Source organism: Lentinula edodes (genome assembly GCF_021015755.1).
Source record: "Lentinula edodes strain Le(Bin) 0899 ss11 chromosome Unknown C8R40scaffold_14, whole genome shotgun sequence".
Lineage (NCBI taxonomy): Eukaryota > Fungi > Basidiomycota > Agaricomycetes > Agaricales > Omphalotaceae > Lentinula > Lentinula edodes.
The window spans coordinates 193,547-208,111 of record NW_025764320.1 but is presented as its reverse complement, the minus strand read 5'-3'; the positions used below and the strand labels follow the sequence as shown (position 1 = coordinate 208,111).

Here is a 14,565-nt window from a genome sequence, read left to right as displayed (position 1 = left end):
ATCGGAGGGGCCGAAGGCCCCCTCCGAGCCGGACGAAGGAGGCTCACATGCGAATGCATGTTATATCACTTACCAGAATCCGCAAGTCTGACGTTAGCGTTATTTTCAATGCGTATAAGCACCACATTCTAGAGTTGAGGGAACTCGCGCACAACGGCGCACGTGTGTATTGCCAGTTATACGAAGTGCTACAGTAATACTGTTCGTGGATGTCTATTGCTACAGAATTGAGAATTTGAGGACACACAAAACAAAACCAGAAAGTAAACAGTGAGAAATGCACGATGGAAAGCGATTAGTGGTGATAACAAGACGTGCCTATACAAGGCCCCATGAAACACCGGAAGACGTGAATTATAAAGGAGTGTGACAGTTCTTGTATCGTGAATGACAAGCAGATCCTGTCTCGTGAATGAACACTACAGGAGATCAGCCTGACTGTGCATGTGTCATTACTGCGCCAAGCAAAAAGCTCAGTGAATTGTTGGCGGCGCGGGATTTTGGTTGTGGTTTCAACGATTGTATTCGTATATTATGATCGTGAAGTAGACAGACCCGGTTCTCTGTCTTTTGCACCTTTTGGTCCGGGATTAGCAGGCGCCAATTTCGAACTCGATCCGGATCGTTTTGAAGCTGGCTTGGCAACTGAAGCAGCGTTGCTTGGAGCTGGATCGGAATCCTGATGACTTCCGTCCTCTACCAGCTTACTCCATTCCTGCAATAATTGCTCCCCTACACTAGGTTCAATTTCTGTTCCGTCTCTCGAAACCTTGACCTCTCGATCGTGATTCCAGGGATTTCGAAGATGACGGGTTCGAAAGAAGGGAAGTCGATCAGTGCAGAGCCACTCGACCTTGAAAGGTTCGCCCCAGGTCTCAGGCTTTCCGTCCATGGCCTTCTCCAGATCCTCTGTTCTCTCTTCCACCTCCTCCACTGAATTCAGCCTTATTCGGGATAAATCCTCATCCAGTCTGTTACCGCTGCTTTCGCTACGTATGGCCCGGAATGGAGCAGATTCGTCCAGCTCGAAGTCTTCCTGCGACGCACTATGAAAATGAGCTTGAGCAGAGTGCAGTTTGGGTTTCCAGCGATTGTCGAGGCTGAGTTTTACGGAGGGAGTGCTCATGGTAATTCTGTGATGCAGAGTACCTAGCTCGGCAGGCGCAGACGCAACTGAAGTTTGACTAGATTGCTGCGGAGGCACCGAGGGAGGTGAAACTGGCACGGGTGAAGCCTCCACCAGTCGATTTTCACGCGCTGGAAAAAAATTTCTCGCAGGAGGAGAAGCCGGATTTTCTTGTGATGAAGGACTATTTGGCTCCTCTAATATTGTATCAGAAATAGGGGCACGACTAGTGATGGGGGAGAGGGAAGACCGAGAGGATGCGGATGAATCTGGTCGACTAGCCCAGGGGACACGCTGCTCTCCTTTACGCACTGGTCCTGCCATTCTTATCACGATTTAAGTATTAAAAACGATACAAAGCAGATTAGACCTTACTTCGCATATCCATAGAACTCGCCGCTCTTATTCACACCAAAAATCAGGTAAACTTCATTACTCGTACGATAAGCTTGATCTAGGATACCCTCGTTGTGCTTCTGAGTGGCCCAGAGATTTTCTCGAACGCTGAGATCAAGGTCATACTGGGAGAACAACGATATATCAGTACAAAATTTCAAGAAGGGAGAAAAATAGATCATTACTTGTGACAAAGATTTGAGGATAAAATAGCGTTTCGGAAAATGCCGAGTAAGTAAACTTGAATTCGTAGAGGCGTAAGAGCCGGAGCTATTGGAATGTGTCCCCTTAACGAAAGGTAGTCGAGTATCATCATCACTCGATACAGAGGCAGAAAGAGCAGCAATGGAAGAATTTGAATCGTCGAGGTCTGAGTGGTCCGACAGATCGGTGGCCTTTTTCTTGCCCTTTGCCATTTCCCGCTGATCCCTTAACCACTTTGCATGCATACCGACTCCACGCTGCCCGCCAACACCAGCCTTGAGATCGTCATCCACTTTCCGGACCCTACAAACTAATCGAGGACACCGGGGATCATGAGAACGCAATGGTACCCCATTAAATTTAGCAATCGCAGCATGTAGTTTAGCTTCATTCTCATAATTAACGAAAGCGCAACTAGACCTCGAAATGAGGAAGATGGAAATAACTCCTGAAGAGGAGGCTGTATCATCAGATTGACTGAAGAACCGCCATAGTTCATCGTGGGTAGCATCCGATGGAACATTGCCGGCCCACATGACCCATTCTGAACGATAAGATGGCGGGTTGGGATGATAAGGACGACGAGCGGCGGACGGTCTTTCTCCAGAGACAGATTTCGACGAAGAAGCAATGGGTCCAGGAGAAGGATGCGCGGGGCTTTCTTCTCCGGAAGCGGCAAGGGAGGAAGGGGGCTTACGCGCAGAATTTATTGAAGCAGGAGATCGAACAGGGGATATCGGATAGCTGGCTGGAACAGACGCTCCAGGAGTGGCTGTGTATGTATTTTCCAGTTCTTGGTGAACGGGAGAATAGTTCATAGGGTAATGTCCAGGATATGATGGAGCGTTCGGCGTTGCATGAGGAAGATACCACCAAGTACCCTGACCTTCAATCTCAGCCGGAGAAGTGAAATGCGGCGGATAAGGCGCCGGTGCATATTGTGACTGATACACAGGAGAAGAAGAGTAAGAATGGTGGGAATAAGGATATGGAGAGGGTGACATGGAAGAGGGATAACGTAAAGAGTGGAATTGCCCGTGATTGGGGTACGGTGGAGTGGTGTTTTGTGAGGTAGATGGCGAAGACATAGGAGGAGAGGGAGAATTACCCTGTGAAGGATGAGAAAACATGGGCTGGCTAGAAAATCCTGGTGAGGTGCCCTCTGAGCCATGGCGCTGGTACGAATAGACAGGTGCCGGAGGTAACATGGACTGATAACTCGCGTGTATATTTTGAGGAATCATAGTGTTCTCCGGCAAATTCTGGAATCCATGTGGATACCCGTACGTTGGATTGGAGGGCGCCATTGCCATTGGAGGCTGAGGGGACATCGTGTATTGTCCAAAGAAGCCGGACCGATGGCCATACTGAGAAGGCGGAGGATAATGGGGAGAAGGACCATGGGTGGACCCAGGAGGATTTTCCAGCGAGAATTGAGAGTGAGCAGTAGTATTATGAGGGGGCCTTCTGGGTTGATTAGACTGGCTGTAAGACGATGCTCGTCTATTACTTCCTCCGACATGATCTGACATGCCTCTACTACTAGCATCACCCGGCATTAATGCTGCACTTGCGCCCAAGTTGTGTGGACTAGCCAATTCTGATGAGTCTTCGAGATTATGTGAGGAGATCGTTTAGGAGAGAGCATATAAAACTAAAAAAAAGTCAAGTTAACAGAAAGATCTAGAACATTAGAGAAGAGTATGCACCTGATGTACCTCCACCAGACCGGGAGAAAAAATCTAAAGGTGCAGAAAGTAAGAGACAGGCATAACTTTTCGTATAGAGACAGAGAGAGAAATCAATTCAAGCCCGAAATGCCAATATCGCGTCGGGAAAAAAAATCAACCCACGAGGTCGGGTGCAATGAGATACACGTGGCACTTACCGATTGCGTCACCACCAAGATGCAATGAAGGTTTCGGAGTGATATTTCTTAGAATTTCGTCTGAAGCCACGGACTCGACCATAGTGTCAGATAATTCGGTATCTTGAGAAATAAATTAATTTGTTGACTTTGATTAGTGGGTAGTTCACGCCTGAAGACCGTACTAGGAACATACAATTTTTATTTTGATTGGAGGAAGACAGTGTGAATAATGCTGGTACGTATTCGAAAAGCGTTGATTAACAGTCTTCGTGTAACGATTTCTGTCGTTGCGTTGTTCAATCAGAATTCGGGACTTAAGTATCTGTTCGGGATATGGGAACTATGACGTCGTAACAGTTTGGAGTGAGTTTTCCATACGGTGTTGCCTGGCGTTGATAGAGGTCAAAATTCAAATTCACTCCATCGCGCATCCTCGGAGTGATCGACTAAATACGCGTCACCGTACCCTGCCAAATTGTGCGTTAGATTAAATTATCCTCAACCCAAGACTTCATTTCACCCAACACAAGCGCCATATAGAACTAGCGCTGCGCATTTACAGGCGCATTTACTTACATCCAACATATACATATTTTAGGACCACTGACGTATGTTGCTTCCGAAGTCAGAATTCGAGGAGGCCATTCAATATTTCATTATGCATTCAAATATTTAGAAAAATGACGCTGAGGGTGCATGTTGAATCTATCAGAGTACTAGTGACGGTTATACATTTTAGCGCACCTCGGCCTACCCCCCAAATTTATCATCAACACCAACACAACAGTTCAAGAGGTGTACTGTAGCAACCCGCTTGAGCTTGGGATTCGCTCATAGACTCGTATTCAGGTTTGACCCAAAGCCTCCCGACACTACAACAAACACTTCACGCGTTTCAACAGAAACGCCTTAGGTAACAGTGATGTCTAAGTTTGAACCCTCAAATGACATTCGTATGTAGGTTGGATACCCACCGTCTCCACTGAACAGTCAATCGTATTGTACCATGGTATCACGCTCCCACGGGCAGTTCACGATCTTGAGAGCACTGTCAATGTAAGTAGCAGGACCCTTGATACAGAAGTTGAATACTTCAACGAATAGAACACGCGGACTGAGAAAGCTGTAGATAAGTCAGTGTCACTGAGAGTCAGGCCTTAGCTCAGGAAAAATATCACGAGTGGCCCACATTGAATACATTTAGAATCCGGTATAGGTATATGTACCTCAAGCTGCCTACAAGAAGCCTTCGGAAATCCTAAATGGAAGCCAAGCCTACCTTTCAAAATCAACAGACCTCATGGATTGATAAATTTCGGCTAGTCCTTGTAAATTGATTATGTGTGCGCACCCAAGAGCATTGTGAATGCTCCACAGAGAAAAAAAATTGTGGAATTATTTAGGTGTCAACTTCCACATACCGTCACGAACCACTACCAGCTCTTCATGGCGAGCGGCCTCCATGAAAATACCTAATTGTTCTACGGTCTGGTCATAGCCGGGCGCAAGCTTCAACATTGTTTGTATTCGATCGATGGAGAGCGAGCCCAAGTTTGTCAGCATGCCTTCAATGAACTGGACCCTTTTTAGAATACGTTTTGTTGTGGCCTGGATCGAGACGTACCTTCCAATATACTCTCATCTGTTCAGCCTGTTGCTGTTGGACGCTCGGTGCCGACGGAAGTTCAACCGCAGATGTTGTGACTAGCGTTTTGCATAGTAGTCCGACAGAATGTTTTCAAAAAAAAAAAAACTTCGCTTACCGCCTCTTGGTTCTCGAGCTCCAGTCGCAACGGTCTCCGCAACCTCAAGTAATTTGAACGTGTTCTCGGTCTGTTCCTTGAGGACATCCAAGTCGACCCATGTCAAGAGCGCTTTGAGAGCTGCTGTTCTGTCGACTGAGGACCCGACTTGCGCAATCAGTGCGTCCATTGTCCAGACATCTATAAAAGAACCATTAAAAGAATGCCCAAGATGCAATATTTGCTAAGAACCTACCTTGTTGAGAAAAAAGTTCGATAAAAGCAGCCTCTAATGGTGGGACGTCTACTTTGACCGTTCGATCTTCTAAATGTAACTCCAGATGAACAGTGCCTAGGTGTGGTAGCCAGCGCAACTTCTTGTCCGGCTTGAAAGCGGAAAACTCTTTTGCATATTCCTCTTGAAATCTATTCAGCCGTGAGTCAGGGCGCTCTATTCTATATGTTGATATCAACTAACGCGCGGAATTGTCCAGGCATGATGATTCCCGTTGCCTCGAGCATGGGCCAGAAAATTTTCGATATAATTGTTGGATGGATGACAGACTGCGTTTATTGAGTCAAATGTGAAACTAAAGATAAGAAAGACCTACCGCCTTCTGCGACTGGACATGCCCGTCGATACGTTTAGAGTCTGTCATATCTTTCAACATGACTTCGCAGACTTGTAAGGCAGCCTCTCCAAAGCGAATTTTCAGAATTTCAATATTGCGACGCTGGGAAAAAAGTTGGTTCAATGTCCATTATTTCTAAAAATTTCATCTGTACCTCCTTTTCTACTTTCTCAGTGTTATCGTCCGTGATAGCAAGTAGGCGTTGGGCCAAAAGCACCTGAAGCTCCTTAACGAACAGGTCTTTTGAATCGTAAATGCTGACGAGGGTGCTAATGACGTCGCTGGGTTTGTTTGCGCGGAAGTCTGCCATATTGCGTAATTGCAAAAAAAAAAACAACGCTAAGGTAAGAGCTTTTTACCTGGTCCAGCATCAACGGGTTCTGGTTCCCAATTTGGATCCGTGTAGTCTTCCAATTCTGTCTGTTGAAGAGCCTGTATGGGTTCGCTTTCGTCTACAAGAGAATCGCCACTGTCATCATCTCCGACAAGGTTAGATACAATACATCGTATAGTATCAGGTCGCTCCCTAGTGATAATATCAACGGACCCTTTCAAGAAAATGACGTAGACTATGTGTTTCACATACCGAAGATATCGTCTGATAGGATCGGCTACTTTGAAAAGTAGTACTCCTGGAGGGTCTATGAGACGTAAACATTTAATGGTGGCAACATATTGTGTGAGTATCAGGCGTGTATCAGCTCCAGGATGAAGTAGACGTTTGCGGTTCCTACACCATTGTCAGTTCCAGATAAGAGTTTCCTAACTCAATGTAAATCTTACGCTTTGCGCAAGGTGTGCACCAGAGAGGCCCGTTGATCAACGCGATGGAGACATTCCTAAATGTTTATTGTCAGTTATTATTATTACAACTGTCATTGTATATGATTTACTTTAAGATCTTGCAGAGCCCCAGAAGAGTCAGGGAAATCGATGATGATATCGAAAATCTCTTTCGTCCTGAGTACAGGAAATCAGATGAGATAAAACGCAAAAGCAACATACGTACCGCAAGTCACAAAGTGTTTTGGCCATGTGAAAGTCGAATCTAGACCCAACATTTTGCAGCATAGCACGAGCGTCATCCGCTGAACAAAGACATATTAAAGGGGGGGTGATAATATGCAGCATGCCGGGACGCACCAGTAGTAGCGTTTCTCGCATACATCAACAACATCCAAGGAACAACTTTGTCCGTCATCCATTTTCTCAATTGTCCCAGCATAGGCTCTGACCACTGTCCAGTACAGGTTGAGAACACATGAGCTTCGATATGTTCGTACCCCACACTGGCAATAATATTTTCGTATCTGTCCAAAAGGCCAATGGTTTCGAAGGCTTGCCACATCTCCACATTTGGGACTGGTCCATCTGTTTCCGGGTCCGTAGATGGTAACGTAGAAGCACATAATTCTTTGAATCCTCGGACAAATGTCGGGGTGAGAACAGAAAATAGATGGGTCTGGAATGAAAGAACGAAGGCGGAATGAAGGGTGGCACCTAACCTAGAAAGAGCAAACATGGTAAGAAAGTCTCAAATACAATGGAATTTAAGCGCACTCTTGCATCGGAAGCCATCTTTTGTACCATTGAAGGAGTCGGAATACAAGATCCAAGATGAAGCTCGTATTTGATGTGCGCTGAAGATTTCGTGAGTGGAACTCGAAGGGTTGGACAAGCGAGGAACATACTTCATACTCGAGCGTATATCGTTCAACTTCTTCTCTGATTACAGGAAATTCTCTTCTCATATCCTCTACAAAGTGTCGGTAGCTGGAAGCTCCAATTTTTGTCAGTCCACGTACCAAGAAAACTTTCTAAGAGAATTGGAAGGCGCCGACATTTGTTCAAAAGTTCGAATGACGCTTGGAAAGTGCTTTTATCTGAACATGTTGAGGACAAGCATTATATGGAATGTTCAAGGGCAGTACCATATCGCGTAGAAGGATCACGTTCATTCAGTCCCCTAGGGCGAATAGATTCCCTGGCAATATTCCAAGCCTGGAGTATATGATTAGATATGATAGGAAAAAGGATAGGACCAAAAACGTACCTGGCTGAAATTCAGCAATCCTACGATTCCTGGCTCATTTTGGTTCAGACGCGCGAAGGATTCTTGCCATTTAGCAGCAACTTGTGCACGAAGTGCGTCGGTAGCCATTGCATTGTACTATTACTAATTAGTAGTTGGTGTTTGGTCACGATCACATGTATCAATCATGAATCTATCATCTATGCCACTGGATAGACAAAGACGCGTACATTAAATTGATTTGTAGCCAGGGTATGTATGTATGAAGTTGTAACTTGTTATAAAGGACTCCAGGAGAATAAATAATTACACGATTATGACTGTATAAGATGTACTAGTATAGGATAAAAGGTATAATCATACATGTCCTATTATCTGGCACCTACATCTCTACCCACGACCTCATATCCCCTGACATCGTCGTCCTCGTCCTCGTCCTCTATACGCCTAGCAAATCCACCTCCGTCTGATATCGACAATGTCATCTCCTCTTCATCCACATTGAGGGCTTGGTACTCCTGAATGTCCCTGCGACTATTATTCCGCTTGAAAAGTCGTCCCAGCCAACTATGGGAGTTCGAATTTGATTGACTGTTCCTTTGCACTCTAGATTGATTTGGAGGGTAGATTGAGCTTGGGGGAAGCAAAGTCGAACGCTCTGGAACAGAACTAAGCGCAATTGGCAATTTGCTTGTCCCAGCTATTGAGAAATGAGTCCCTGTAACGGAAATGAACAACCACGTTCAGACCTTCACCAAACACAGCATCCATGTCCTCCAAGGTAACGCCTTTCGTTTCAGGATAGACTAGAAAGACAAGGGGTTTTTCAGCGTTTTCATAGGAGTGATCCGGTGCTACTCACGGAAATAAACTGTGATCGATGTTGTATCTGGTTAAAAGACAAATGCGATGGAAATGCCTGATGACTTGCCCAGAATAAAACTGCAACAACAAAAGAATGCATGCATAATGTAAAGCTTCCAAGTAATGACCTCCTGTAGGTAGGGAGTAATCTCTCCCACGAGAAAGTTGAACGCCCAATTTGTTGCGGTTGACAATGAGACTCCTTTTGCTCGTACAGTCAAAGGCATGATCTATGTTGATTTATTGTCCGGCATATATGTTCCAAAGACACCAGACCTACCTCGGGGGGATACAACCATGGAATTGGGCCCCAACTAATGGTTTATCAGTACATAGTTATACAAAAAGAGGTTCATAGTTACCTGTAGCCAAACGCTGCATTGAAGATGATGACACAGACAACAACAGCGTTGGGGGTTTCTGGATGATCTAGATACATGAAGTAGCCAGTCGCAAATAGAGCAATAGCCATCTGGGTATGATAGTATGAGAAATTCAGCCTTTCTTGTGCAAGTCAAGCTTACAATCACAGCGCCAGAAAGCAAGATAGGCCGCCGTCCCCAACGATCTATCAAATACCATCTTAAATAGAATTCAATCGAACAAATCATAAGAGAGTAGACAAAGGACGTACGGGGGTAGAGTACTGAGAACGTACACAATTGAATTGATACCAGACATTAGTATAGCTTGACGTCCTAGCCAGCCAGCCTCTAAATCAAGACTTGAATTAAAACAACTTAACGGTAGCAAGTGCTTCGATATTACCTTCGAACACCTTAGCTACGGTGAAGATCAATAATCGCGACATATCCCATGTTTACAAAACTTACGTGCATAATAGGATATGACTACAAATCTGATCAGTCAGCAGAACGCCAATCATAATAGGACCGGTACCGTTTATTCCGTTCTGTGTATTTAGTTAGCAATGAAATCAAAAGGTTGAGGGAAAGAGATACCAATTGAGCGAATGCTTGCGAAGACATTGCAAGTAGGACCCTCTGCTTGTATTTGCGCCACATCATTCCATAGGACCTTCCTTCCCCGAATTCCCGCTGAAGCTCGAGTGAGTAATGTTCCAGAAGAGATGGATTAGTCTTACCTCTAAAATTACTTTATCCTTGATTTCTCGATATTCTGCCTTTGCAACGGGATTGTCTAAATCTCCACCATGCAGGTCAGCAATGACACGAAGGCCTTCGTCATCCTTGTCAGTGTCGATTAGCCACCTACAGTCAACGTAAGAAGACAGGACACAGTAGGACCAGCAACATTGTCGGGAAAATGTACTTTCCTTGGAGATTCGGGCATAACCAGGCTTCCCGCAGCCAAAAGCGCGCCTATAGCGCATTGAACCAACAAAGGTATCCTCCACGAGTAGTCCGAATCGATGTATGAGCAGAAGTAATCCGTCCACTACGGTGATGCGTCAAATTTTCTGATGATTTCGTTTGGGCATTACGACGCACAACAGAAATGGAGTAACCAAAGACGTTGCCCGTGAATTCAGCTGCGGCTAGAGCACCTCTCTGTTCAGAAGCGAGTAGTAAGTAGTGTGTAGGACAGGCGGCGCGGCATGCTTTACATGATCTGGGGGTGAAATCTCGCTTTGATATATTGGCACAATTGTCCTATGAGTTGTGATCAACTACTGTGCACCAATCGAATAAAGTTGAACAAACGAACGAAAGTAGCCCAACCCCAGCTCCGCTGACGATTCGTCCAAGCACCATCACGGAGAACCCCGTTGTAAACGTCTGGATAGCACCACCAATGGTGAAAACGAGAGCGCCAATGAAAAGCGTGCCTTTTCTACCAATGATGTCTCCTACTCGACCAGCGGCTAGAGATGTTGCTGCAAATCGTTCAGATCTAGAATTGGTTCGTAGAATCGACAACATACCGAAAGCACCAACTTCCAATACGGCGACCATACTTCCTACTTGTATAGGGCCTGGCCTATCGAAGTATTTCATGAAATGAGGTCCAGTGATGATACCGGACATAACGCTGGATTGGCATGAGGAATATAGTACAATCTATTTCATCTTCGACATACCCTTGATCGTAGCCAAACTAAGCCAGTCCATTCAGAAACACAACTCATAACATACGACGGATGCAAACTCACAAGAAAGACACCGATAGACAGGAAGACAGTGACAGTGAGCAGTAGAGGCCGCCCAACTAATCGTCTTCTGCGCGTTTCCGCGCTGCGTAGAGTCATTAGTGTAATTGGACTCTACGTCGTGGTTGGCAGCAAAGTATAAGTGGGAGGAATTCCGGTTTTTGGGCCGGCCAAGCCGGGTATGATGTTACATTTGTTTTTCTAATTCGATACAACATACAAGTAACTATAACGGTATACATCAATACGCTACTGGTACTGTATGTAAAGGTAGCCATTTGTTGTAAGTGGGAAGGATATGATCAAGACAGTTTAGAGAAAGTAAGCATAGTTGACGTGTGGGTAAGTATGTAATGGAATGGAAGGGATCAGTAGCACTATTGAATCACTCGAGAATGGTAAAATGTAGCTGTTCATCGACCAGCTCGCACTTCACCTTCTCCATGTTCTCGACAACAAAGTGAGCGCCGCAGTTCTCAATCTTCGAACGCTCGTGGCTAGTACAGACAGCAATGACGGTTGCCCCGCTCGCTACGCCTGCTCGGATGCCGCTCGGTGAATCTTCAAACACAACACATTTCTTCGGGTCGTAACCTAGACAGCTCGCTGCGAGCAAAAATGGGTCTGGGGCGGGTTTCCCAGCTTTCAGCCGTTTGTCGTCGGCAGTAATGGTGACGGGCGGAGGGATAATACCAACGCGAGTCATGCAGCCATAAGCTATGAAGACAAACAAAAAATAATTACTATCAAAGATACGCCGCTTAACAAACGACCCATACGAACCGTATGTTTTAGCACCGGAGGTTGCAACAGCATATCGACCGGCAGGGATAGAGTCAATCATCTTCTTCACGCCAGGGAGAATTCGAACAGAACGATCGACGGCAGCAGCTTCAATTTGCCATGCCTCGAGTTGGTGAATTTTGCTTTTTTCAATCCACTGATTTTCGACCACGCTTAAATGATCCTCCACCATGCAGGGATCCTCGAAGTCTGGGTCGTACTGATCGACGATATCAGCCTCAGGGACAGCAGACATCATTAAAGCGCTGCTGAGTCTGCCGACAAAGGACGGACGACGTGAAGAGTCGAAAGCAAAAGAAGAAGCACGCGAAGATGTCGCCGAACTTCCAGGTGTGAGAGATGGAGTGGCAGCCTCCGAGTCTACAGCTGAATCGGAGTTAAGGGTAACTGGAGAGGCGCGTCGTGAGCCAGGACCGTGAATTTGGAACGCGTCGGCGAAAAAGAGAATGGATTCCTCGAAGTTTTGTACTTCGCTCTCCATTTGGTGGGGCAAAATTTGGGGCTTGAATTGAGCAAGGTTGTCGATGGCCCGCTTCCCATGAGTAGCAGCTATAACGTAGGCAGGGTCTTGCCCCAGGTCTTTCGCGACCTTTCCCCAAGCGGCTTCAACAGCAGCAATAGAGTCAGTCAAAGTGCCATCCTGTAAAGAAGGGCGTGTCAGCCAGCCAGCCAAACATTAACAAGGGCATGAAGGTATACCATATCGAAGAGCACAGCGTCTGCACGGAAGCTCGAGGGCATTTCGATTCTCGAAAGAGATACAAGTGTTGTAAATGAAGAGTAGATAGTCTGTGGAGGGGAGTAGAAATGATCGCTGGTTTGCTATGTTGACCGCGAGCCTCTTATATACGGTGGAGACAAAGTCAAGACTAGGTGACGTCGCAGGGAGGAATCGGCGGAAACGACAGCAGCACTGCATCACTTCGTTGGAGACATTTCAAGTCTATGTAAGGGCATAACCAATGCTTTTTTCCAAATTGGGCGAGGAAGAGGATTTCAACGACGCTCCTTTCCAAAGTGGTAAGATATGAATTGTTATGAAATTACTCCATGAACTTAAGCTCCACCCTCTGTAAGCGAAACGACTTAGCCTTCCATGATGTAGTGGAAACCTAGATTACACGAATCGTGCCAGAATCAGTACATACTTTGTCATCCTCGGAAGTGCCTTCGATTTCGTGAACAAAGGATAAGCAAAGGGTACTACTTACGGAGAGCGACGAAGATATAGAACGTGGGAATTCGCAGTTTCGGTCCTTGGCTTGTCGGAACAAGGTATAGATGGTGACCAAGACTCAAGTTCAAGAAGTAACATCGACACCTTGGCCTGCCGACTTCGATATGCTTTGAAAGCCTGATCATATCTGGACCATATAGAGTCCAATAATGGAGATGCTTGAGACAATCGGAAAGCATGCTTTGCAATTGCATCGTCTCGCACGATATTTAATACGAAGTTACTCCTTCAACAGAGTCTCGCTGGTGCAGTAACTTGCCAAAGACTCAGAATCGACAGCCCAGCTCGACAATCTTTTCCCAGATGCTTTCTTTATGGCTATATGCTATCAAAAAATCTCTGAGCCTCAGTCCCGATTTACGGTCGTGATATTCCCATGTGCTGAGTTGAATTGATTGTCACCAAATGATCATCGCCGGAACGGGTAAGTGGCATTATTTACTCCTTCAGAATCTGATTGCTTGCACTTTCCACAAAGCAATTTTCGTACCCACTGATAGCCACCAATTCATGACTTTAATTGTGCAATTTACACGTTCGCCTTGGAGTGGGAGGACCTGTGGGGCTGTCGTTTGAACTTTGAGATAGAGATATGTACCCTGAAGATACATATCAAGCTTCCAGTGTCCCCCCTTTTCAAATCGCACTGGAAGCCCGTCTTCCGTAGTGACGTCGCTGATGGAGAATTCAAGGTACCGCACAATCCACTGTCTTTTCTTATTTTAACGTTACATACATAGGTCGGATTTGGCAAGCTGGCAAGATGCAACAGGATTCAATCAAACTTGAACATCCTGCACCGTTTGGTGTCTTCATTGCATACGTATTGTTCCGTCTACATCGTGAAAGGTTACAGCTAGCGGCATCAACAAATGTCGATTTAGTACAGGATGCACTACATAGTAGTACACTTCTGCCTCGGTGGCTTGACGGCAATCTACGTTTTCCTTGCGGGTTGAGCTGTTCGACCATGAGACCAGCTGTTCCGTCCTGGGACTACACCTACGGGTGGGACCGTGTATACATCTACCTGATACGTCTACCACTTCTTCAAACGCGGGCAGACGACTCAAGCCGTTTTTCTCTGTTCGGAATCCGGCCCTCAGCTGGTTCCACTGTCCACGGAGGTTTTCATGGCGTATGTATCTTTCAGTTGATACGGAATTCATATGATAACCATTCTTTCGATTCAAGATCAGAAGGCCCTATTGGAAGTTGACCTTTTGGACCGCCAACGCTTATTATCTTTCGAGACCGACATAAGCAATTTCGGGCGCAGACGTAGGGAGGGTGCAGATCGCATTCGGCCAGGGTCTGGAACGCTGCCACTGAAAGATGAGTCTACAAAGGTTCGAAATCGAGCTCTACGTAGTAATATGAATAACATTTGGATATTGTCGCGCACTGACGCTAATGTTATCTTGAGCTTTGAAGTTTGATCTTGAATGGACGAGTTGTTTTCAAGGTCAAAGCGTCATATTTCAAGTAGATACTACGCTTGACTCAGCTTGAGATTGAAGGTTGATG

The 14,565-nt window shown here is 45.8% G+C and overlaps 4 protein-coding genes across 4 annotated transcripts; all 4 read right to left on the bottom strand.

Moving 5' to 3' along the window:
- Nucleotides 1-87: 87 nt before the first annotated feature.
- Nucleotides 88-3,603, bottom strand: C8R40DRAFT_148767 (YT521-B-like domain-containing protein). Its single transcript, XM_046234170.1, has 4 exons — nucleotides 3,436-3,603; nucleotides 1,708-3,380; nucleotides 1,502-1,647; nucleotides 88-1,451 (listed from the first exon to the last, which is right to left on the bottom strand). Exons 2-4 carry the CDS (start codon nucleotides 3,283-3,285, stop codon nucleotides 533-535), a joined length of 2,643 nt encoding a protein of 880 aa, XP_046087151.1. The 5' UTR covers nucleotides 3,286-3,380; nucleotides 3,436-3,603; the 3' UTR covers nucleotides 88-532.
- A 1,388-nt stretch (nucleotides 3,604-4,991) lies between these two features.
- C8R40DRAFT_1043536 (uncharacterized protein) lies at nucleotides 4,992-8,131 on the bottom strand (the record flags this gene model as incomplete). The annotated part of the gene is made up of 18 exons (XM_046224175.1): nucleotides 4,992-5,171; nucleotides 5,221-5,300; nucleotides 5,360-5,539; nucleotides 5,595-5,764; nucleotides 5,817-5,902; nucleotides 5,950-6,072; nucleotides 6,125-6,273; nucleotides 6,330-6,496; nucleotides 6,557-6,700; nucleotides 6,754-6,809; nucleotides 6,864-6,930; nucleotides 6,980-7,058; nucleotides 7,114-7,475; nucleotides 7,531-7,610; nucleotides 7,662-7,726; nucleotides 7,776-7,853; nucleotides 7,902-7,971; nucleotides 8,024-8,131. The coding sequence occupies 18 exons, from the start codon at nucleotides 8,129-8,131 to the stop codon at nucleotides 4,992-4,994; spliced, it is 2,244 nt and encodes a 747-aa protein (XP_046087150.1).
- Nucleotides 8,132-8,225: 94 nt separating this feature from the next.
- On the bottom strand, nucleotides 8,226-11,140 carry C8R40DRAFT_1100647 (uncharacterized protein). Its single transcript, XM_046227912.1, has 20 exons — nucleotides 11,001-11,140; nucleotides 10,929-10,945; nucleotides 10,773-10,879; nucleotides 10,556-10,724; nucleotides 10,455-10,500; nucleotides 10,339-10,398; nucleotides 10,164-10,285; nucleotides 9,972-10,098; nucleotides 9,829-9,924; nucleotides 9,767-9,779; nucleotides 9,700-9,717; nucleotides 9,635-9,649; nucleotides 9,501-9,579; nucleotides 9,391-9,448; nucleotides 9,229-9,338; nucleotides 9,147-9,180; nucleotides 8,934-9,096; nucleotides 8,865-8,873; nucleotides 8,752-8,808; nucleotides 8,226-8,702 (listed from the first exon to the last, which is right to left on the bottom strand). The coding sequence occupies exons 1-20, from the start codon at nucleotides 11,094-11,096 to the stop codon at nucleotides 8,374-8,376; spliced, it is 1,725 nt and encodes a 574-aa protein (XP_046087149.1). The 5' UTR covers nucleotides 11,097-11,140; the 3' UTR covers nucleotides 8,226-8,373.
- Nucleotides 11,141-11,179: 39 nt separating this feature from the next.
- On the bottom strand, nucleotides 11,180-13,033 carry C8R40DRAFT_1100645 (HAD-like domain-containing protein). The gene is made up of 4 exons (XM_046227911.1): nucleotides 12,950-13,033; nucleotides 12,501-12,871; nucleotides 11,781-12,441; nucleotides 11,180-11,714 (listed from the first exon to the last, which is right to left on the bottom strand). Exons 2-4 carry the CDS (start codon nucleotides 12,540-12,542, stop codon nucleotides 11,383-11,385), a joined length of 1,035 nt encoding a protein of 344 aa, XP_046087148.1. The 5' UTR covers nucleotides 12,543-12,871; nucleotides 12,950-13,033; the 3' UTR covers nucleotides 11,180-11,382.
- Between the last annotated feature and the right edge of the window lie 1,532 nt (nucleotides 13,034-14,565).

Coding starts and splice junctions, on each gene's coding strand:
- C8R40DRAFT_148767 (XM_046234170.1), bottom strand. CDS start 3,285: ATGCCGGGTGATGCTAGTAGTAGAGGCATGTCAGATCATGTCGGAGGA. Junction 1,648..1,707: donor TCCTCAAATCTTTGTCACAA/GTAATGATCTAT, acceptor TTGTTCTCCCAG/TATGACCTTGATCTCAGCGT. Junction 1,452..1,501: donor GAGTTCTATGGATATGCGAA/GTAAGGTCTAAT, acceptor AATCGTGATAAG/AATGGCAGGACCAGTGCGTA.
- C8R40DRAFT_1100647 (XM_046227912.1), bottom strand. CDS start 11,096: ATGACTCTACGCAGCGCGGAAACGCGCAGAAGACGATTAGTTGGGCGG. Junction 10,399..10,454: donor AGATTTCACCCCCAGATCAT/GTAAAGCATGCC, acceptor GCTTCTGAACAG/AGAGGTGCTCTAGCCGCAGC. Junction 10,286..10,338: donor TTGGTTACTCCATTTCTGTT/GTGCGTCGTAAT, acceptor GCATCACCGTAG/TGGACGGATTACTTCTGCTC.
- C8R40DRAFT_1100645 (XM_046227911.1), bottom strand. CDS start 12,542: ATGCCCTCGAGCTTCCGTGCAGACGCTGTGCTCTTCGATATG. Junction 12,442..12,500: donor ACGCTGTGCTCTTCGATATG/GTATACCTTCAT, acceptor CCTTCTTTACAG/GATGGCACTTTGACTGACTC. Junction 11,715..11,780: donor CTCCGGTGCTAAAACATACG/GTTCGTATGGGT, acceptor TTGTCTTCATAG/CTTATGGCTGCATGACTCGC.